The sequence below is a fragment of the Helianthus annuus genome, chromosome 10 (genome assembly GCF_002127325.2).
Source record: "Helianthus annuus cultivar XRQ/B chromosome 10, HanXRQr2.0-SUNRISE, whole genome shotgun sequence".
In the NCBI taxonomy this organism is placed as follows: Eukaryota; Viridiplantae; Streptophyta; class Magnoliopsida; order Asterales; family Asteraceae; genus Helianthus; species Helianthus annuus.
The window spans coordinates 112,567,042-112,590,889 of NC_035442.2; the positions used below are offsets into that span (position 1 = coordinate 112,567,042).

General features: G+C 34.6%; 2 protein-coding genes and 3 long non-coding RNA genes across 7 annotated transcripts; all 5 read right to left on the bottom strand.

Moving 5' to 3' along the window:
• Positions 1-2,905: 2,905 nt before the first annotated feature.
• LOC110882175 lies at positions 2,906-4,260 on the bottom strand. Its single transcript, XM_035978492.1, has 3 exons — positions 3,999-4,260; positions 3,456-3,681; positions 2,906-3,289 (listed from the first exon to the last, which is right to left on the bottom strand). Exons 1-3 carry the CDS (start codon positions 4,083-4,085, stop codon positions 3,267-3,269), a joined length of 336 nt encoding a protein of 111 aa, XP_035834385.1. The 5' UTR covers positions 4,086-4,260; the 3' UTR covers positions 2,906-3,266.
• Positions 4,261-5,144: 884 nt separating this feature from the next.
• On the bottom strand, positions 5,145-6,275 carry LOC118482854. The gene is made up of 2 exons (XR_004869030.1): positions 6,190-6,275; positions 5,145-5,685 (listed from the first exon to the last, which is right to left on the bottom strand). It is a non-coding gene; the product is annotated as an uncharacterized LOC118482854 (long non-coding RNA).
• A 48-nt stretch (positions 6,276-6,323) lies between these two features.
• LOC118482855 lies at positions 6,324-6,893 on the bottom strand. Its single transcript, XR_004869031.1, has 3 exons — positions 6,842-6,893; positions 6,536-6,617; positions 6,324-6,426 (listed from the first exon to the last, which is right to left on the bottom strand). It is a non-coding gene; the product is annotated as an uncharacterized LOC118482855 (long non-coding RNA).
• Positions 6,894-7,574: 681 nt separating this feature from the next.
• Positions 7,575-8,933, bottom strand: LOC118482856. The gene is made up of 3 exons (XR_004869032.1): positions 8,648-8,933; positions 8,190-8,306; positions 7,575-8,098 (listed from the first exon to the last, which is right to left on the bottom strand). It is a non-coding gene; the product is annotated as an uncharacterized LOC118482856 (long non-coding RNA).
• A 2,883-nt stretch (positions 8,934-11,816) lies between these two features.
• LOC110885371 (potassium channel AKT2/3) lies at positions 11,817-18,588 on the bottom strand. 3 transcript variants are annotated; one of them, XM_022133054.2, is made up of 12 exons: positions 18,289-18,588; positions 17,695-18,007; positions 15,416-15,640; positions 15,018-15,176; positions 14,715-14,772; positions 14,292-14,609; positions 13,810-14,049; positions 13,307-13,627; positions 13,022-13,216; positions 12,782-12,857; positions 12,108-12,683; positions 11,817-12,018 (listed from the first exon to the last, which is right to left on the bottom strand). In XM_022133054.2, exons 2-12 carry the CDS (start codon positions 17,931-17,933, stop codon positions 11,900-11,902), a joined length of 2,526 nt encoding a protein of 841 aa, XP_021988746.1. In that variant the 5' UTR covers positions 17,934-18,007; positions 18,289-18,588; the 3' UTR covers positions 11,817-11,899. The 3 variants fall into 3 exon arrangements, with proteins under 3 accessions (XP_021988746.1, XP_021988747.1, XP_035834386.1); XM_022133055.2 differs by lacking the exon at positions 18,289-18,588 and adding an exon at positions 18,151-18,260; XM_035978493.1 differs by lacking the exon at positions 18,289-18,588 and adding an exon at positions 18,108-18,206.
• Between the last annotated feature and the right edge of the window lie 5,260 nt (positions 18,589-23,848).

Sequence of the window (23,848 nt, forward strand, 5' to 3'; positions counted from 1 at the left end):
ATTGTATATACGTAACATACCATTAATCGAATCAACATGGGGACCAGTCAATCATGGAAGCAACATAATTTTCATCATAGACACTGAAGTATCATAAAACTGTGAATGAATATACCCAATCCGAAATTGTTAGACATTTTCATAAATCTAACAACCATCATCGAAGCTGTAACAAAATCTAAACACTGATACATAAGAAAAACTGATACATAAATATTGATGTTGAATCTGCTGTAAATGCTGAACCACTGCTGTTACTGACTAGTGGTTTTCCTTTGGTTGATCAGGCCTTAGGTACATAAGTGCCTGTCTTTAATAGGGCTTTGTCTTCAACAGTGGATAGGTCTCATCAGTCTTTATAAGGAGCAGTGGTTAGTTATAACAGTCCTTAGCATGATCAGCTGTTATAACCACTCCATAACCCTTTGAGAGGAAGCAAGTGTCCGTCTATTCAATTGAGAGGAATCATTGCATTACATCCCTGTTGAAAAACAGAATCAATAAATTTAAGGAAAATGGGTTTGAAAGATGATAGCGCAACAGTGGAGGATCTCATTCTACAGCTCCGATAAATTCAGTGGTATTCTCAATAATGCTTCCTAGATTTTTGAAGACCGACAAATGTCCACAGTGATGCTTCTTTGGACATTTGTCGGTCTTCAAAAATCTAGGAAGCATTATTTGAGAATACCCTTGAATTTATCGAAGCTGTAGAATAAGATCCTCAACTGTTGGGTTATCATCTTTCAACCCCATTTTCCCTAAATTTATCAATTCTGTTTTTCAGACCTCCCAAAGCCACCTATCCGCCTCCAAAGAGATCAAGACAGCTTGAAGCATAACCTGGACTTGCTGTCATTCCACTAGTTCAGTATTTAATCCCAATATACCAACTCAATACAAATAACATATATTTGGTGTGCTACAACTGTAAATAACTGACGAAACAGATTTGAAACAAAAAATATGGATTATAGATATCTATGAATGAAACATGGGTGAATATACATCTATTTTTAAACATAAACAAACATTACCTCTTCATCAATAAAGTTGAAATCCATTTTATAACCTTGATTACATTTCGAAGTTCAGCCAACAAACTCAAGACTTCCACACCAAATAACAAATCCAGCAAGATCTACCTGAAGTACATTTAGCATACAAACCTTCAGTTTCTGATAAAAAGAAAAAATAAAAAAAATGTCTATTTTTATTTTTAAACTACCGTTGGTCTGCATAATATTCAAATCGATGTTAAACATGATGAATAAACAGACATCACCAGCTTTTCTTATGTCATTGGGATTTCTCCTTTTACAAACATATCAAAATCAATCTACTCGTAATCACATGGTACACCAATGCAAGCATCTGAATAAACAATAACAAATCAAAGACAAAATCAAAAGCTACAAACATATCAAACAAATTTCATAGAATCATGAAAGAAATTAGGTCACGGATTGTTACCAGATTTAGCGAGAGAAGAATCGATGGAAGCATTGGAGTAGATGAAGAAGAAACTTCAATCTGGAAAACATGTAACAAAGCTCAAGAAATAACGAAGAAGAAGAACTGATTACAAAGTGTATTAACAATTACCAAAAAAATAACAATTACCTGATTTATTTTAAACATATATACATCTACTAGTCTAAGTACCCGTGTGTTACACGGGTAGCTAATAAGAAAAATAACTACTTAACATTGTTGACGTAAATATTTTAATTATATAAACGTTGAAAGATTAACGGGAATGACAGAGAGTACACCAAATAATTGAAATACATGAATACAACAAATAATCACAACTCATTGAAGATCTCTTTATACACAACATTAGTTGTTTTATTCGCAGGTTTGCCGTTGTTAAGTATTAGTAGCTTGACTCGATCTCGTGTTTTAACCCTTGATAAAGCTACGTACAATTGACCATGTGTGAAAACGGGTTGTCTCAAATACAAACCAACTCTTGAAAGCGACCGTCCCTGTCTTTTGATGGCGACCGACCCAAATGTAAAGTCTTTTAAATTTTATAATAGAAGTGCAAAAACAATTTGGTACAAAAGCTTTAAATAAAAAACTGAAATCATTATATAACCCGGTTATTCCCACCTTTTTCATACGTAACCATACCCACCATGTGTAGATTTCAACTCAGTCATACCCAAGTTGAACATTCCAAAAAAATAAAATAAAAATTAGACCTATATACCTGAAAGAAAAAAAAACCTAGGTTAGAGACCTGTGTGGTACGCAGGTTGGGTAGAAAAAAGTATTAAATTAAGAAAAAATATAATAAATAAATATACGATATACGTCCGACCAATGAGTTTAATCCCCTAACCTCAAAATCCATCAACCTGTCAACCCTATACGGTTGACACCCCTGAACTCAAAAGATTGCTTGTCATGTTACGTTGTTCTTGCTATAACAAAGGATCTCTTTCAAGTTTGTGAAACTATTTGATGCGCATTCAATAACTTTTTATACAATCCATCGTAAAATCACATTTCTCCTAAATATCTCTTCAAATTAACATCACACAAAAGATTTCAAAACACATTCTACAATATTTAAATATAATAATATTGATAACAATCAACAAAACACATTCTACAATATTTAAGTATAATAATATTGATAACAATCAACAAACATTAATAATAATAATAATAATAATAATAATAATAATAATAATAATAATAATAATAATAATAATAATAATAAAGAAAATGAGCATGGAAAAAATACTTGAATGTAGACCATAAAAAACTTACAACTATGTTTAGGGATGATGAATATGGAAATATGCTATATTTATCAAGTACAACAGCAACGTTAGTAATTGCAGAAAGACTACAACAAAACAAAACCCCAAGGTACCATACAACCCTTAACAAAAAAAAAAAACAATAGAATAGAAAACAAAAGACACAGCCTACTCAAAACTTACAGTTTGTATACCCATCCAAAGTAGCCACTAAAAACCATGAGAAACGGTGTAGTGCAGAAAGGAGAAGACGCCAACATCGACACGTCTTTTACATCGAGTGAAAACCATAAAAACAAATACTCGTACCGGTGTTGTTTGGCCAGTATCAGTTGGTTCGTTACGACCCTGGTATGGTTCCGCAACGCGTATGTTTGCCTTAAAATGTAGTATAGAATATAGATCTTTTATCGACATTGGCAGGTCCTTTGGAAAGTCAATTCGTACAGCCCCTCCGCCACAACATGTATTGTATTTCAGTCTACTCTTTTAAGGGGACAATTTCAGCAGCTCTTCATACAAAAAAAATAGAATCTTTACAGTACTCACAAACATTAGTACAACCTCCCAAATCAATGTGTGCTCGGGTAGGCATAGGTACGCTCGGGTAATTGCATTTAGATAAATAAATGGTCAGACAAAATATCATGACATAAATGTGTGTGTATTTTGGCTTACCGTGCAGATTATTTTGAGGCCCAGACCAAACCGGCCTGTCTTGTACTAAAGAGTCTCTTTTTGCGCGAACATAAGAACCAAAACTGTTCGCGTAATCACGTTGACTAAAAACTGTAAGAGAGTCGTAAGAGTTATAGCTGGTTATAGCTGCCTTCCAGTTAATCGACTCATTGTTTCTTGTGATGCCGAACACTCCTGGTCCCACCTCATCAAGCACCATTTTTGCCTAAACAACAAAAATAATGCATCAGACTAAGTATTGAGGTTATTAGCATGTGAAACTTTTCATACTTGTGTAACCATTCAATCAATTTAATTGTAATCTACCATAGAGCTCAATTACAATATCAAAAGTAAAAAACATGTGTGACTTTAAAAGTGAAAAAAAACAGAATCAATAACAAAGTAACCATTTACTACCCCTGCACAGCCTTAGCCATTCCAAATGCAGCTGCAAATGTTAAGGCTCCAATCACAACCGTTTGCCCGGCACTCCAAACTGGTAATACGAAAAAACTAAAGTACACATATATTAGGGTTTACCACAAAGAACTTTAGGAGGATCAAACTGGTCGGACAAAAAGACTGAACAACTTGCAGGGCTAATCCATTGTACCAGTACTCCTCCATGTCTCCTCATTGTCATACAGAAAACATTAAAAACATGTATCAGTAATTCAATTTGTATAAATCATCTTGTTGTCTAGAAATCCAGGTTTTAAATACAAAAAAAAATACCCGTGGATGTTGCCTGTGTCGCTTCAGCCGTCAGTTCACCCTAGACGCAACCATACTCATTCACTGAATGTCTCGTTTGAACCATTGAACTATAAGAATTTAAATAAAAAAGAAAAGATCAGTTCAAAGCGTCACAACCAACTCGCCAAACTACTAAGCCACCCTTTCCGGTTTAGTTTGTTATTTTCTAAAACCATAGTTAACTATTTAGTCTATTTTTTTTTCAAAACTGATTGAACCGAAGCATTATCATCTATTTACGTCCAACTTATATGCACCTCTTCGGGTTAGTTTTCTTTAAACACATCAACGGCTTTCATACTTTTAATTTCACTATGCGCGAACCCCAACTCGCGATCCTTCTCTGCAATACAATACAATACAATACAAACCTACCCAAAACATCAGTCAGCTCATTTCGCACTCATTCTTAACTGAATGAAACAACTAAACTACCACAAACTCACCTTTCATGTGGTTACACAGTCACCAAAACATACAAAAAAAATGTTATTTAACAATTCAAAAAAAGAATTAGCACATGTTTTCTAATAACATAATCAAAAGAAAGAATTAGCACATAATCGTGTCGTGTTTACGGGTCATGTAAAATATTTACACCCCTAAAAGGTCGTCCAAAGTCTATTTTTAATGCATAAAACCTTCAAAAACAATTTTAAAAATAGATTATTGCTGAACTAATATAATTTTTTTCAATCGTGTTTGACGCACTAATTACTTGTTATAAAAAGTGGTTAAAGGGGTCTGCGTCAACCCAACCCAGCCCATTTTGACCAATACAGAAGTCAACCCATTTTGACCCATTTAAGACTTGAAGAGAAGAAACAGAACATAAGAACATTTTTGGTACTTACAACCATATGAGGCATGAACCTACCATTATAGCTGACATTACGCCTAATCCTAGCCCGAAGTTTCCTTTCCAGAACCGGGTCAAACCCGTCATACAACCGCTACTGTTCATCAATCTCCTGCCGGGTGCTAGTAATAACCACCTCAGATGAATCAAGACTCGATTCTTCCGACTCTATCCTCCGCATGATTTTGTACGCAGTGTTAATTTCATCTTTCGTTAATCTTCCTTGTCTCAGAATTTGTTCCAACTTATCTCGACCAAGCGAATGACCCGTGAAAAGCATTGGTATGTTTAACGCATCGGATAACCGGCCCGCTAAGTCACCAGCATCCGTATAATGACCGTGAATCACAACGGGCCATACCGGGTGCCCACTGTTTAGCTGCTCGCCTAAAACTTTCGACATTTGCATTACGTTGAGATATTCTGCTCTGACTCGTAACAACTTCTTCAAGTAAAATAACCTAAAAAAAGACAAACAGTTTAAAAGTTCAACAAATATGAAGTAGAATATTTCTTGTGAGAGGAAAGAATGTGCACCATGTTGGTATGCGACAGCAGTATGCATTCCAATGCACTGATGGCCTTCTGACCCATGAACCGAAAATAATAATACTGAAGGAAGAAGAATGATTTGCATATAAGTTTAAAACATATAACCTATGTGTGCCACAATCAACCTAAGTTTATTTCGCTTACAAATGTCTGATACTTTGTCAGAATTTAAAAGTAGTTATAATGCATTATTATCCGAAACTGAACAATAGAGGTGGCAAAATAGGGAGGTTGAGTAACGCCTCAACACCAAAAACTTTATATTTTTCTGGCATAGGTTGAAACAGACCAGACCATGTTTTGTTGACCCAGAAAGCTTAACCATTTTTATAAGCAATCAATAATAATATAACTTGTCGAATAACTTGGTTCAGAAGAAGGTTTTATCTAAATATTTTTTATTTTATATGTTTGACCCGTTAGAGATACCAGTTGAAATTGCCACCTCCAGTAAAATCTTGAAAGTAGAAATCTGACTGCGAATTCAAAGAAAACCCTAACTTCTCATATCTTGATTAAAAAGTGTCATGCATTGTCCAAAGCGACAAAACCAGGTTAACTTACATATTGTGAATACTTGTATTGACCTTGACCAGCAAAATACTCCATCCTATGGCTATACCCAGCCACTGTCGGCCCACCAACACCACTTTCCTTCCATTCCCCCTCCCCGTAACCCTTCCCCTTCTTTCCACCACTCTATTCATTTTGTCCTTAAAGTTGTCGTCAATAACTTCATGTCCATTGCTCCTTTCACCCTCACCAAATCATTGCTCTTATCAATCGATATCTCCACAAACCCTGTAAACATTCACACCGATAGTTAACAACGTTAAAAGATGGTGTCACTCGCACTACTCAAAATATGATATCCATAAATAGTTATTTACCCACATAAATAGTTATTTACCCTTGGTCTTCCTGTCCAGATCTTGAATCTTCTTGATGCATCCTCGGCAGTGTGATGGCATCTTCAACACCGTTGTCATCACCTGATTCATCGAAAAAATCACACAACAATTATCAATAAAAACTAATTATTCAAAAGTAGCTCAACGATGATGCATAACTTAGCAGAAGAGCTAACGTTTTTGTGTGTACTCTCGTCTTTCGCGGCAACAAACACCATCGTTATATAAAAAATCTATGACAATAATATATTTATGGTATTCTTATAAGTATTAAAATTAAAAAGAACGTAAGGGTGATATATGACCTTGTGCAATTTATCTGAGAATGTGAATGCCTCTTGTATTTGTTGTCTTGCCCTGCAAAGTGGGTTATATGAGTGACAATAACTTAACTTATTTGGTAAAACAAATATGGAATTAACGAAGAGAGGTAGTAGTGAATCACATAAAAAAGTCGGTAACACAGTCAGGATGTAGAGTGTTCCTATACCTGTGTTTTAATAAAAAAAAAATCAACCATGATATAAACTTAGGGGAAAAAATTAGATACAATAGTATATAATAACAACTGGATAGTGTTGTGGGGGTGAATAAGCAACTCCCAAATGATTTAGTGTACTCTCTAATATGCATATAATCTTGAATAAGCAATCGAAGTTTATGCACGCTATATACAACAACCAATTTAGATACATTACTATACTAATATTTGGTTGTTGCCAAGTACGGGTTAAAGAAAAATACCAAATTTCATACTCGCTGATTAAAGTTTAAACTAAGAAAGCCTATATAGCTAGGGCCGATTAAGCTTGTCTTAATTCATGCTTTTAATTAGCTGATGTCAAGTAACTCACGTATCATTTGACTTGTTTACACCCATGTGTTATCATCCGGACTTGCTGTTCATGGAGAAGCCACTTTTAAAACGTAAAGAAAGACCCCGTTTATATCCCAAAAAAAACCATCATTTAGAAAGATCTCAAAATAACCCCATTTATTGAGAAACAAATCCTCACCAAACTTCAGAAGACAACTCAACCTCCGGACATCGGATACAACAAACCTCCTGACAAAAGACGGAGTCTTAACGTGATATCACGGTCATTGGTTAAAGCTATAAATAACAATTTTATCTCCTTCATAAGTGCAGCCTCATAGTTACCACTTCAATATCTCACTCTAATCAACATTATACCTGGTGTAGGAGTTGTTAATCAATTTCAAATAACTGTAATTCATTCGAGAGCCTGGCTCGATTCAACAGACATAAAAAACTATCAGATTCGACTTTACACTCGCCTATACCCTGTTCGATCAAATGTGTAAGAGGAGCGTGGTTCATCTGAATAGTTGGTGATGCTGCTTAATTTTCACAATAAAATTAGGCATAATATTCAGAATACAAATTCATGAAATTCCTACTGCTCGATACTCGTAAAGCATAGCATTTTTTACAATAAAAAAAGCAAACAGTTACAAACCATATATCGGTCGTGAGGAAAAAAGGAAAGTCGTTACTTGCCGGCCTTAGGTTCTTCTTTAATTTCCTTCGCACTACTCCCCTACATAAAACCAACATCGCAATTGATAGTTGATACATAGATAGCAAGAACCCATTATAGTTAAAGATCCAACCGAAAGAAAAAGGCCAACCTGCAAGTCGTAAGTCCACAACGTGAGGTTATCGCGAAGAAGCTTCATAATCACGGGGTTGTCCTTGTAAGAATCCTCTCCTAGGGTATCCAGTTCTGCAGTTGCTTCATCAAAATCCTAGCAGATCACAAATCAAACACCAGCCAACTTCAAACATCCATAATAACAATGACTAATCTCTGAGTGATTTTATAAATATATAAAAAGGTCACCATGTAAATGCTTTCGTTTTCTCAAATCCGACCCGAAAACAATTAAAAGAGTGTGCTTTGTTCAAAACAAAATTATAATTCCTCTTTTTCGTAACTCTTTTTACCCAAATAGTTGTTTAATCAGATCATCATCGTAGGAAGCATACAAAATCAGTTTACCTGTAATAACGACAAAAGAAAGGCAAATCGCAAGTCACAATCAAGAAACTGAAATTTCAAATCAAAACATTAATATGAACCACTTACCAAAACATAGCAGATTCTGTTAGATTCGAAGCAGTGGGTGACTGGTCTTCAACATACATACGCTAAATTTCCTTCTAATTATCAAAAATCTCTTCCGCTCCGCCATCTTATTCCATCTCTCTGCAACCTGAATTCTAAAGAAAAGGGCAAAAATCATGAAAGAATATATCATAGTACAGTCTTTAAAACAGGTTAATCCATTCAGATAACTGAGCCGCAACGATTAGTGATTTAGGGGTTGAAAAGCTTTCAGCAATTCTAATCAACAACTCCTTTGACCGATCAATCTCATCCTAAAAATCATCAACAAATCATAACGACTGAGAATAAGGGTCGGTGATTGGAAGATGACTAAAACAAAAAGGGGAAAAACATCAGACAAATTGGGCAACGTACCTATTAAATTCGATTGAAAAACAAAGAGCATATCTACAATCTTCAACAAAACCCAATCAATTTTAAAATTAGAAGAAAATATTGGCTATGAAAGGAGACGAAGATGAGAGAAACATGAGACCATAAGGAGAATGAAACGCCGATTTTAGGGTTTTTGATTTGGAAACAAAGCGTGGAATGAAAGGATTTCATAATTATGGAAATATGTTTTAGATTGAAGAGAGAAGGGCGAGGATTGATAAGCCGCGTGAAGTTAATGCATAGAAAATGAATTGCCGCTCAAATTCACATTTCTCTGCATAAGTAGCAATGCCACATCATCAAGTGAGGTGGCAAAGTTATTTTGCTTTAGTATAAGAGATAGATTTTTAGACACAAACAGACAATACCTCTTCATCAATAAAGTTGAGATCCATTTTATAACCTTGATTACATTTCGAAGTTCGGCCAACGAACTCAAGACTTCCACACCAAATAACAAATCCAGCAAGATCTACCTGAAGAACATTTAGCATATAAACATCCAGTTTGTGATAAAAAGAAAAAATCAAAAAATAACTATTTTTAAACTACCATTGGTCTACATAATATTCAAATCGATGTTAAACATTATGAATAAACAGACATCACCAGCAACGCCTCTGTCGTTTTCATCCTCTTTTCTGTATCTAGAGTTTTAGAGATAGAGAGTTAAGAGAGAAATGGATTGAATTTTGAAAGTGAAGCCCAGATTTTCAAATTTTGATTAGTGAAGAATGGAGAGAGAGAGTAGACAGAGAGATTGAAACGGATTTTTGAAATTATGATCGGGTTTGGATTTGGGTTTGAATTTATATTTGAGAGAGAGAGAAGAATTGAATCTGTGATGACATTAAATGCAAATTACATATCCCTATAAGTTTTAAATTTCAAATTACCCTCCCATTTTAATGAAACATTAGTGGTTTGAATTTTGAATGAACATCAGTGATTTGATAATTGAATGTGGGCCAGACCTTTGAAATTTGAAAGTGGGGCAGTGGTTTGATGGTAGATCTTTGAATTATGATGTCACTATGCTCCCTCTATGACTGCCACCTCATCATTGATGACATAAGAAAAGCCTTGTTGGACAGCCTCTCCTGTTGACACATCAGTTTTTTTTTATGTCATTGGGATTTCTCCTTTTATAGAAAGTATAGATAGATTCTAAGGCTGAAGGGTATGGGGGGCATGGGTTGGGTCATCAATCGCCATGTAGGACTATTAACGGATTGCTACCACCCCCTTGGCTCATTGCTTCCTTTCCTTTTTCAATATTTCTTTTTTCCTTTTCACAAAAATAAATTAAATAAGAGAATAGAGATTTGGGTCATGACCACAACCTTAGAGTGGTGGTTTTGAATGATAGATTAGAAGTGGATGACAAGGCGCTGATGTGGCGAGTCATGATGACCATGGGGGTCATGACCACACCCTATAGCCTAAGAATGTAAAAAACCCCTTAAACAAATTCACAACTCACACCACTTATATTGGTCATTTTAAGTTCAACTGTTTCAAACCAAGAAATTCTGCATATCATGTGAAATGTGTTCAACCGTTTCAGATTGATAAATTTATTATGATATCATTTTTAGTATATTCCTCGACCTGACCCGACCCGACTTGATTCGACGCAAACAACGACCGGCCTGAAAATTCAACTTTTGGTTATGAAAAATCTTAACACCGAAAAAGTGAACCACAAAGGAAAAAAATCATGGTCCGCCACTGAAGAGGCTCGAGATCGGGCCAGGAATTAGTAAGGGTGTAAAACTAGATTTGATAAGGACTTGAGATAGAGCATTACACGGCCAATCAGTCCAACTTAGTTCATTTTAATCTAGTTGTGAGCAATGTGTCAAACGTGGAACGCCAAAACCCAAATAATACATGTATAGTCAAGTCAGTCTCAGGTTTAGCAGGTTTGGGGGCCGGGTTTGTACCGAAAGTTCTGAACTCGGGCTTTTTGTGTGGGCCGACTTGAGAGGATTAGTTAAGATTGGGCTAATTGTGTTCGTCGATTTATCCACTCCCGCAAATAAGTAAACGTGGATTAATCTTCATGGGTTTGTATTGGGCTTAATGAAGTTAGATATATCCATGACATGTTCCAGTGTAGGCATGTTACAAATTATATGTCCAGTCGTACTAAAAACCACTATGAAACTACAATACAAACCATAATAGCCAAAATATCCAAAAAAGAAAATAACATCAAGTACATAATAAAACAAGCATATAAAAATAATAAAGAAAGGTTTTTGCCATCTTTAAGAGAGTTGTATTCATAGACGCACTTAGCTTTCACCATGTCAAAATATTAAAATTGCCGTTGCTTGTTCAGTGTCATCCTTAAGATAGCTTTCTAAATTCGTCTTATTATCAAACGAACGAACACCACGCCTTGAAATTGTTCAAAAAATAACAACAAACAAATTATCATCAGACCCAAATAATTGTTAAAATTTACTTTCTGGTCCTAGGAGGATTACTTGACCCTCTTTGATACAAAACCTCATACTCTTTAACCAATTATGCATCTCATAGTTTACATCAGCAAGTATGTTACATACTATGTCTTTAAATTGTTCATGTGCCATATTTTACTCCCTGATCAACATAACCAAACTGTATAACTTAAAGTTATCCAATATAACCACAAAATCCAACACCATATTTTTTTATCTTCATCTTCAAAAGATTTATCAAACTTATATTCCATCAATGATGCCAATTTCAAAAACATGGATGAAGATGAAATGTTTGCATCTATATTATTCATTAGATGAAATGCCATAAAATCTAGACAAAATGCAAACATTTGTTTTTAAATTAAGGAAGATCTCCAATAAAAAGCTTATCATTGTCTCTAATCACTTCAATGTCATCAATCTCAGCCCCGTCTTCATTTGTCACCACTGCATTTGTAGCATCAAATCCAAACTTTTCACCTTATAAAATCCAAAAAAATAAAACATATAAGCAACATTGTTTAACAAAACATACAACTAATAATAATCCAAAATGTACAAACATGCACCTGCAATGATCTTGAGCTCCATCACTGAATTTGGCATTTTAATAAGTTTACCAGCATCTGTACAACCAATCTTCCTCCTTACCATTGGAAGCCCTTTATAAATACTAACCCTGCCACCAAACTGCACTTGTGTTTTTCCCAAAATACCCTTCTCCGCCTCCTCTCTCCAGCCAGCTTTCTCCACCACTGGCTCCTGCACCTGCTCCAGCATCACAATGCGGTGTCCCACCTCTCTTTTTTCCAAGAAATCCATCAAGTTTTCTTCAGGGATCTGGTTCCTAATTGTGTGATCATTCACATCCGCACCATTCATCACTAACAGCTTTACCATTTCGATGTTGTTTTCCGAAACAGCAATCTGCATGGCTGTTGATCCATGGTGGTCTTTTGAGTCTACAACAAGACCGTGTTTCAACAGGCCTTTCATCACCGTTAGATCGTTTCGCTTTGCTGCTGTACACAGAAGCTCACCCGCTGTAAACGGGTCGGATATGGAAGCCGCGTGGAATAGAAGCCGAAATATGGAATGGTGGTTTGATGCTATGGCGTCCCATAGTGCAGTATTACCGTCCACATCTGCACCAAATTTTTTAGATAGAATATATTAGCTAGGGTTTATTGTAATTATCTTTTTGTTACATAAAATATGTTAATTAGAGTTAGTTTGACTGTACCTCTAAGATGTATGTTGCATGCATGCTTTAGAAGAACCAAAACACATTCTTCATGCCCTTTTGATGCTGCAATGTGCTGATGCAAACGAAACAAAATTCATTACATGTGTGATCAGAAAGAGAAAAACAAACGTACCCAGTAATATCCCACTCTGGGGACGGTTGGGGGCAAACTTTACCTCCTCCATCCCGATAGATCACGATTGGAAAGATGTTAGAATAAAAAGATAAATAGATTACCAAAGGGGTTCTTCCTTTTGAGTCACTAATGTCGGGATCAAGCCTCGCCTTAAGGAGTTCATCAAGAAACGCAGCATTGCCCGTGCCAGCAACAGTGAGCAAGTTCATTGACATGTTTGGATCTCCATCTATACTCTCTTCACCACCGTCCAATAATAAGTCTCCCAAGTTTAGATCTTTAAGCTTTTTGTGATGCTGTGGAGTAATAATTAACGGTTCAAAGCTCTCGTGTAATGTGCATAAAGGGTGATTATGTGATATTAGTTGCACTAGTTTTGACCAAACCTGAAGAAAGTTCTTGAGAATAGACACGTTGTCGGGTTGTTTGGTCTGCATTGCTTCAATGAGAGCTGTGGTTTTGAGCCGTAAGAGCTGGCTCAGGGTCTTGGTTCGGTAGATGTACGATTGTGGTCTGCAGCAAAGTGCACCGACTTCCCCAAAGATGTCACATGTGCGTAACACGCCCACCACTTGTTCTTTCTCCATTGAATCGCATTCTATGATTTCTACTTCACCAGAAACAATTATGTATACGTCATCAGGTGCCTCGTTTTGGATTATAACATCTTCTCTTGGTGGTATGTATTCAGCCTTCATATCCGCAACCTATTGTTCAAATAGCAAAACAAGAACAGATCAATGGCATGGTTTGACTTTTAAGATCAAAGGGATCATATTCAATATTCAAAACTGTTACACTCATTAAAGCATCTAACTAAAATCTGGATTCCAAATGTAACATGTTTGACTTGAAAAAAAAGTCAAAAGTTTTGGATAATAATTCTTACCAGAAGCAGGAGAATTTCTCTGGAGACATCTTTGAACAAATAAACTTTTTCGACTGTTGGCAAAAACAAATGTTGTCTAATGCTTTTGCATATTGTTTTCGGTAGTTGTTCGATTAACTGTTGTTGATTCAAGCTCTCTGCCTTGAACCGCAAGCACATGTATGCAAGTATCTGTTCTTTAAGCCTAGTTGGCAACCGATTCCGCCCCACAAAACTTGATGCTGCTTCAATGCTATTTCTCTACAATGCAATAAACATAAAACGCGTCAGTTATACAAACCACATAGACTCCATCTTTAAAAGCTGTATAAACTTCTAATACTATGACACTAAAGTCAACAATAACATGAAATCCATAACAATTAGAGTCAACTAAAAGATGCAGGCCATGTAATCTCTACAAGTTCATGCTAAGATATGATTTTTGGAACATACTAGTTTGACTTTGAAAGTCTTCTAAAGTTTCAAGACTTAGAACTTACGAATTCCATGGTGCGACGAGTGCCTTCAACTACTAAGTTGGTCATGTTTCCGATAATGTAGGCGGTGAGGCCAAGATTGAAGAGCATGTAAAAGATAATAAACACCATCTCCGCAGCGTTCTCAGCATGGAGATCACCATAGCCGACGGTGGTCATGGTGGTTATAGACCAATATATGGCGGATATGTATAGAATGTAAAGATCATCTTTCCTAAAACCCGGGTTTATAGACCCAATCCATGTCCTTCCTTCATGTGGATACAACACTGCTAGCAAATAGTAGATACAACCCGCACAATGTACCAAAAACAGAGTCACCTATCACACCACCATAACAAATTTTAATCTAAACATACAATTATTGATCCAAAAGCTAATTATAATGTAGGGATTTTTGATTTTTTTTGTAATTTATTGACTCACACAAAGAAGCCTTGCACATCTGACCCAGAAGTAGTTGAATCTAATATCCTTTTCAAGCCTGCGAAGACAACCTTCAAGTTAAATTTACAGAATAATTTATGGGTTGTGCTAAACGTATCTCTCTTCAACTTTACTTGTTGTGCCCCTCGAAGTTGTCAAATCATTTTCATCTTTTCACACTAGAAGACAAAAAAGAGCCTTTTGATGTGATGTTTTTAGGGGCTACGAATGAAAATTTAAGGAGTACGTTTAGCCAACCCCTAATCATGTAATGTACGCTACTGGATTAATATTCAATCTAACCTAGTGAAAAACTGCTTCACGCGACGGAGACGCCAGAATCGGAGCAAACCCAAGACGGTATATGGCAGACTCATACGATGATGTCCGGTAAACAAGTATGAAATCAATTCGAAAGGCAATGTTGATGCCAAATCCATTACAAACCATGTTGATAGGTACCTTAATTTCCCACCAAAAGAAAAGAAACATTTGGAATCAATAAGCAATTGGAAAAGGACAATGACGGAATCAAGACTTTTTAGTTGGGGTCATCATTAACTTTTATACGGGTCAAACTCATGTTTTATATAAAAAAAAACTCATGACTTTATATATAAAAGATTTAATAAAAATTGATGACCGGAAGGTCAATAGACCCTCTTGACCTCCTTGGTTCCGCCCATGTAAACGAAATATACCTGGTGGCGATGCTTTTGGGGTCGCGAACAAGGAGATGGGTGGTGGGGTCGCCGTAAGCAACAAAGAAAGTCAAAACAATGTCAATGGCGAAGAAGAGATCGACGATGGAGTCAGCAATGTAGAGCTGTTTATGTGTATGTGAAGAGGATTTGAGGAAGGCAACTTCAAAGGGGTATGTCCATGCAGAATATGCTACCATTACAACCATTAGTGTTTGCCAATACCTGCAATTTACATAGTATAGTATTAATTTGCAACGTTTCTATGTATAATGGTGTTTGTAACTCATGCATAAGGTGATTTCATCTTTTACAATTTAACCTCGCAAAATTTGATTTTTTTTTTTTACGAATAATCCAAAACTTTTATCTTTTAGAATTTACCTCACAGTTTTTTTCACTTTCAACTTTGGGCCCCTATATTGTTCATCTTTCACAAATTTCATTTTACGTTTCGTTCTAAATTTTGTGAGTTAACACGACGCAACGTGCGTGTGTGGTTCAGTGTTTTTAAGTTCTGTTCTAAATTTTGCAAATTAACACGCCACAAGGTGCGTGTGCGATTCAACGTCCAGGTCCTAAATCGACATAGTTATTGGTGCTTTTTTGGCACGGTTTCACACCTCCACCTCAACGACTAGGGGCTTAATTCTAGTTGTTTTCAAATAATATTTTATATAGTTATAAACAGTTAGACCGTTTTCTATGGTCGGGTCCATCCACACCGAACGTTTGTGGAGAGTGGTGGGTCAATTCAAGCCCACTTTAGTCACAAACAAATCTATAATAGATGTTCTGGTTTTTTAGGCTTTTATCTATAATAGATGTTCTGGTTTTTTAGGCTTTTTATAACTAATCAAATCTGGTCATAGATGGTCTGGTTGTTTCATAACGGATGTTGTGGGTCAGTTCTAGCTCATTTTAGTTGATAAATCCGACTTACTTTTGGGCAAATATAACAATATAACAAAGCTGTTAATATATTAGTAACATTCATTTATTTAAATTACAACCCTGGCCAGGAGTTTGTCTTTGGAAGGTTAGGGTTTGCAATTTAAAAAGGGGTGGCGGCGCAGCTTGTTGCCTGTCTACCTTCTCTTTTGATGTAACTTGACAAGTTTTTTGGTGAAATATATGATTTATGTTTTATAGTAAACAAAATTACATAGGAATGACACGTAAACGAACAACAAGCTGCGACGCAGCACCAAAAGTTTTAAGACTGGTTCATATAATACTTATAAAAAGTATTAAGATTGGTTTTAATGACAGTTTGATTGGGTTATTTATATTCATGTAATCATTAAAATTCAATTTTAGAAAAATCACACTTGAATCATCATACTTAGTTTAATTATGGTTACATTATTGGGTATTTTTTATGGAACCCTACTTGATGGATAAGAACTAATCTGAAAAATGCTAAATATGCTTATAAATATACATAATTTAAGGAAAATTTATATATGATTTCTTGCTTTTAAAATCAGCATTTTGAGTTCATATATTCAGGATTATTAATTATTTACGTTCAACTGTATTGTAATTGTCTACATAAATTGTTAAAAATAAAATCAAATAAAATAAAAATAGATTTGAAGATAATATGATGTTGGAAGTGTGGACCCTAATGTATTACAAACTGAAATGTGGACCATAAAATGCTAGAAGATAAAAGAGTAGGTCCTGCTATGTTTGTTTTAAAGTATGAAATATATTAAAGGAGTGTTTGGAGGTGATATATATATCATTATATATGTTTATGTAAGATATGTATCACATGCATGTGATGTTGTACGTACATGATGGTACCCCATATTCCCATTTAAGTTTATGTACAATAGACATGCAATTTTAAAGTTAGTTATTTAAACTAGTTATATTTCATTATTGATAATTTTTAAAATTATATATAATTTTATTCAAAAGATAATTTAGAAACAGTTTTAATGATCAGTCCAAAACATTATAATTGTTTTTAAAGAAAATTTTCCTAGAACAAAACAAGTAAAACTTATATTTCAAATCATGTATATAAAAACTTGGTAAAACTAAGATTATAACGCTTTCTTAGTAATTTAAGCTTGAATCTTTCAAGAAAATGAAATATCACAATTTCAAGAAGTTTTAAGAGAATTGATAAAGGTTTAGCAAGAGAACTAGTTACTAAATTCTCTAATTTATAAGGAAACGAGTTAAATGAGATCTAATAGTACGCGATACTACTTTTTAACCCAAGACGGTCTATGAATAGATGAACCATCGAAATGTGTTTTTACCTATATTTGGAGTCCATGGGTGAGATGATTTTGGAGGATCTTGAGTTGATATGGTTTTGTGTATCACCTGATGAAGCACCCAATGGAGGGATTATAACCTTTGACAAGCTTCTTAAGTTCAAGTGTTCTTCTTCCTCTCCCTTTCCTTCTTTCTCTTTCCTTGAATCCTTATACCTTTCTTTCCTATTACCATACAATTTGTCGTATGTTGTCGGAAACATTGGTTGCTTTACTTCCATCTTGAAATCCAAGAATCCGAGAAATCCTAACCACGTGGGAAGAATACTCTATGCAATGTTATGGACTCGATTCCCTGAATGAAAAGGAAGAAAGAATGAATCTTGGTGGTTAAGAACAACTAGAGAAGTAAGAGAAATGTTATATGGTTAAGACTCATAGTCAAAACACGCGACTTTTTCATTCCTAATGCAATGTGTTAGACACAAAGAAGAGTACATATAAAGAGAAAATAATTAAATGACGGTCTTGTGGTAAGATTGCCGCCTCTTTCTTGTGTAGTATTACATAGTCGGGCTAAAAAGGAATAGAGGGTTGATGACAATCTCATGACAATTTATGTGGTTCGGGTCTTACCATCCATTTCTTTTAGAAATAAGTGGTGATCATGACGGTGACTGTGATGGTGATGACGGTAGTGGTAGCGGTGGTGATAATGGAAGAGGTGGCGGTGGCCCTTTTGAGGTGTCCCAAGCAAAGATGTAGAGGAATTGTGTTATCAAAGCACCAAAAATGGTATTGATGTTTTTGTATTTACATGTGACAAGGTGCAAAACGAGTGGAGTTGGAAGGTGGCCATTATGAACTTATTTGACTATGACATTGACCCTTTCTTATCTTATAGTGAGGCCTCATCACACATGATCACACCACTTAAAACTATTGGTCCACCAGCACTATTATGCCTTGATAGGAAACAATTTGATTCTGTTTAAATTTTCTCTTTAAACCTTTAGTTTTGTACTTATTTCAGTTTGGATCCTCCATTTTTTTAGTTCATATCGGTTAATTTTTAAGAAGTTCACGTCAAGTGTTTATCTACTGACGGTGTGCTTAACCATTTGTTTATAGGCTAATCCTGCATATAGTCGGGAATGTCATAACGACATAACAATTAGTCTAAGTGTACTCAATAAGCGTTTGCACTTCTGTGTTTAACTGGTTGAGAGTTGGTGTCACTCCTCTAATAAATCCATAATATGACCAAACTAGTGAGCCATCGGGCGGCGAAGTTTGTTGCTCGTCTACCTATTATCCTTATGTAATTTGCCCAGATGATTGGAATGAATATTAAATAGGTTTTCAAAAAATATATATATATATATATATATATATATATATATATATATATATATATATATATATATATATATATATGAATATCTATTGTGGGCCATGTTGCTTCGTACGTCGGTTGTTCATGAGTCGATTTCTAGTGGGGTTTATACCGCCACAAACATGTGGTCGTGCTATAATGGAAAATAGTTTGGAACCGTTGGGAAGGACTAAAGTGTAATTTATTATCAACTATTATTGTATATTATATCGATTTGCTATGTGATCTCCAAATTTCACGTGATCATAATATCATATCTTATAAGGCCTTCTGTACAATTCTGTAGAAATAAATTTTAAATTAAGATATTAAACTTCATTTTATATTTAAGGTACACAAGGTTTCTTTATGATCAAGGTGACATCCTTGTTAGTTTTTAATATAATAAAAAGAATAAAAAAACAAAATGCAAAGAAAAACTGAAAACAACCTTGTATTCGGATCTGTCTTGTTCTCCTGTCATTCTAATACACTTTTTTACCTATTATTTTCACTTCCGTCTCACTCTCTCCTTCAATCTCTTTCCTATTCGTTGTTAAAGATAACTACTTAGCCAAAGCTTAACATATGTCATATGAGGTTCCTTACTCAAATTAATTAGTGAAAGGAAGAGTAGCCCATGAAGCTTGCTTCGAGATTTTTCGTTTTACCGATGTGTAATTGGCTTTTCATCCAAAAACCCTCTCATCAAAACTAAGCATGTGGTGGGTCTCTCCTTCAATAATTAATATATAGTACGTTTGATCCAATGTATATGTTTCAACATTTTCTATTATCATGTGACATTTTCTGATCGTGACACATTTGGAAGGACGTTGGTACAAGACATCATGATTGTTCTGCTCTAACACAATCACACACTACGCGTACTACTTAGCCATGGAGCCACTTGGTCTCCATTAAATTAAGGTCAATTAAGGTAACTAAGGCTGCTCGGTGTAGTTGTGAAAATGCAGGGGGACGTTTTCCATCATGTAGGCAGAGAGGGCTTTGCCCTCCAAAACCCAAAAACCATCATCCACCTCCCATCATCCAATCACTATCGTCGACCTCTCAACCCCAAGTGCCCCCACGCCATGTGAAGATCCTCAAGCCCCTTGCCCTCCATGGCATTAAACACCATTCCTAGGGCGGTGTAGGGACGTGGAGGGGTTTCCCCTCCCTCTCTCCATACCCCACACCGGATAGTCTAAGGTCACAACATATGCTAACACCATCCATGTCACAACTAGACTAAAATCGCTAAATGGCAACTCTAAGTACCATTTGTTAAGACTTAAGAACGCACAACCAGTACTAAAAATACAACTATACGCAAGTTTTATAACTAAAAATCAAGTGATACTGTGTTTTCTTAGAAGATGATGCTTATAAGAAACTTGACTAACCCCATTTAACATCAAACAATACCCCTTGTCTATTAGTTAGTTACCCATGTGTGTTAAAACGTAGGTTGTGATTTTGAATGTGCACCACTACATAATTTCTATATTTTTTTGTTATATACTTAACCATGCGCTATATTTTTAGTAATTATAATTTTAATGATTTTTTTATAATACTAATCTATTATTTGTTATATATAATAAACATAAATAATTTTGCTGGTGTGTCAAGCTATTAGGCCACTGAAATTGGCTTTTTGGCTCCAAAAATCTCGGGTCCGCTTTTTTCATTAGTGAAGCCCCGTTTTGCTAATCCGACCCATTTTATAACCCAAGTATATAAACCAACTAAAAACCTAAATCTTTCAACACATCTCATTCTTCTCCTTCACGCCAGACCCTCTTTATTGTTCAGCCTCTCTCAAACCCCAACTACCAATTTCGGCAGCAATGTTCCTTGATATCTTATTTACAATCATCCGGTAATTTCTATCCTTTTGCTAACTATTAATACACCTTCTAATCAATTCTTTTTTCTTTGTTTTTTTTTTCATATGATTTGTTATATAACAACTTGATTTCAGATTTATATCCTTTCTAAAACCCTAGGTTTCACATTCTATGAAGAAATCATACTCATGATCTTGAGTCAACGATCCTGAATATAGCATCATCAGGTATCAAATTAATTTGTTCGTAACTATTAATAATGTTGTTAATTTTGTTCTCTCTAAAACGTAGCTCTCAATCACACAAACCCTAATCTTAATCATCATCTATTTCCGGACATCATCAGCTTTGACGTATCAATCTATCATATTTCTTCATCCGTTCAATCTTTTTCTTGTTGTTTAGTTCTGGTTAGTTTGGGATTAGGGTTCTTAGAAGTGCATCTCTGACGATCAAAGTCGTGAAGACCATCTCTGATATTATATTGTTAGGATCCGGTTAATTTGGGATTAGGGATTTCACAAGTTATTTGTTTAAATTGAAACTAATCTGGTGCTTTTGAATCCTCTATACGGTTCCTATTTCCATTGGAGTCAAAATAACTTATTTCTGTTTTGATCTTTGATTTCAGTTATCACGATATGGATAAGAATTGTTTAACAGTTTATTACAATATTCTTATGCTTTGATTCTGTTTTAAGAACCCTAATTATTTTGAACAACTTTTTTACAGGTTCATCTTCTCTGTTTCCACTAGAGAAGACGGAAGAGAACTTCGAAGTGTCACTACAACACAAGGTATCAAATTTTGTGTTTTTTGGGTAAATTGTTAATATTTTGACTTTATCAAATTTTGTGTTTTTTTGCGTAAATTGTTAATATTTTGACTTATTCTTGAAATATAGCGAACATTATTATAGCCATTGAGAAAATTTCCAAACTTTATTTGGTTTGTTGTGTTTTATTTGATTTGAGAAGATTACCGACGCCCTGTGATGGTTGGCTCCTTTATTCTATTTTTTTTAGTTCTTATATGCATTTTTATTGAAATAAATTGTTGGAAATAGAACTTTGCTCAAAGCATACTATATTTGCTCAAATCATGCTATATTTTTAATGTTTGCGTATGAAATACAAAGTGTATTAGCATGAATAGGAAGAATGTTGGCATGTGACTGGAAAGGCGTACGCCTGATGTCGTTGCAAGTGTTTTTCCCATCTATTTTGTTATTTATGTGGATTTTCAATACAATTATCCAACGATCGTTCTCATTTTGTATTTATTTGATATTAGGGGAAGCATTAAGTGGTGGTTGTTGAAATTATCAAGTATTTTTCTAAGTTGTTAAAATTTCAAAACATCCCTTTTGACAATTTTAACTACATAATAGTTGTTAAGTTGTGCAGGCTGTGAAAAGCTACCATAAACTTTTGATCATATTCAGTTATAGTGTAGGTTGGAGAAGGAAGTGTGGCCTAGGGTGAATCAATGGTTTAGGGTGATCTAATGTTCGGCGAGTTTGGTGCAGAAAGTGCTTGCGGTTCCTTCAAATATCTCGTAGCCGGTGGTCATCAAGAAAGTTATTCGGACGATATATATGGCGACTCTTTGATTCATATGGCTGGCTAGAAATGCTAAGATCTTCTCCAGGAAGACGAAATCGTGGGATGAGGTTTTCAACGAGGTTAAATCCAATTTATTTTCTTTGGCTCAATCATAGGATTAAAATGAAATGTTTAGATTGGCATGTTTGGTGTCACTTCATATATAATCTTGGTGTTTGTTTGTTTGTATTTACTTTCAAACAAAACTGTAAATTAAAACTTCTTGGGTACAATACCAAGGTAGTCGTTTTTAATGTTTGAAATTTATGTTTTAAATTCCGATGTAATTTAATCTGGTTAAGTTTGAATAATTTTTTTCCCAGTTTAACATATTATTAAAAGTCAAATCATTACCTAATCTATTTAAGTTTATTGTTAGTAAATCGTTACCTAATTTATTAAAAGTCAAATCATTACCTAATTTATTTAAAGTTTATTGTTAGTAAATCATTACCTAGTTTATTACATTTATTGAAGTTTATTTTTAGTAAATCGTTACCTAATTTATTACATTTATAACCAGTTATTTTTGTATTATTATTAATAATTTTATCTAAATTTATTATATTTTTAACCAGTTATCATAGTATTATAATTTTATAACTTTATTTTTAAAGACCTTCGTTTCCCACATATATATTACTATTAATACATGTCATTAATTAGCTTCCTAAGTTAAATGTACGCAAGTTTTTTTTAATTATTTCCTTAATTTACAATCATGAATTACTACTAAACAATACTATCATATCTACACCCACTTGATATACTATCTTTCACTGCATGTGAATTATTTAACTGGATCTATTTCTAGACAAAAATAAGGATTATGTCGTAGCTGAGCATCAAAATTATTATCTTCACACAGAATCTTCCAAATTTTCCTCCCTTGGTAAGCGATTTAAGGCTTAACTACTCTCTACAATAATTGCAACTTCTTCGTTATAATGTTCTTTATCCTGATGTTCTTAATTGAAAGCATTGTTCTAAAACCTTTTTGTTTCCGTTTTTCTTCATTTAAATAATGAATTTATCACGTTCGATAAAGGGGTTAAAAGGCCACCAGGTAACAACCACGTCGACTTATTTTTGTCTCTCTAAGAATCCCAACTATAAGCTGAGTTCTGTTTAGCGTCTTAAGGATAAAAATTTCGTAGGTTTTTTATTTGAATCGTTTCAATGTACATTAGGTCTTACTTTATAAAAAATATGTTACTTTTAGCTGTTTGTGATAACACAATGTTGTTTTGTAATACCACAGATTTTCAAGTTTATTGGAAAAGATCTCTCTTATGAGCAAGTCACTATTGGTACCCTTATCTTTCGTATGAGTTTCTTCTTCCCTTTTTTTTGCAATTTA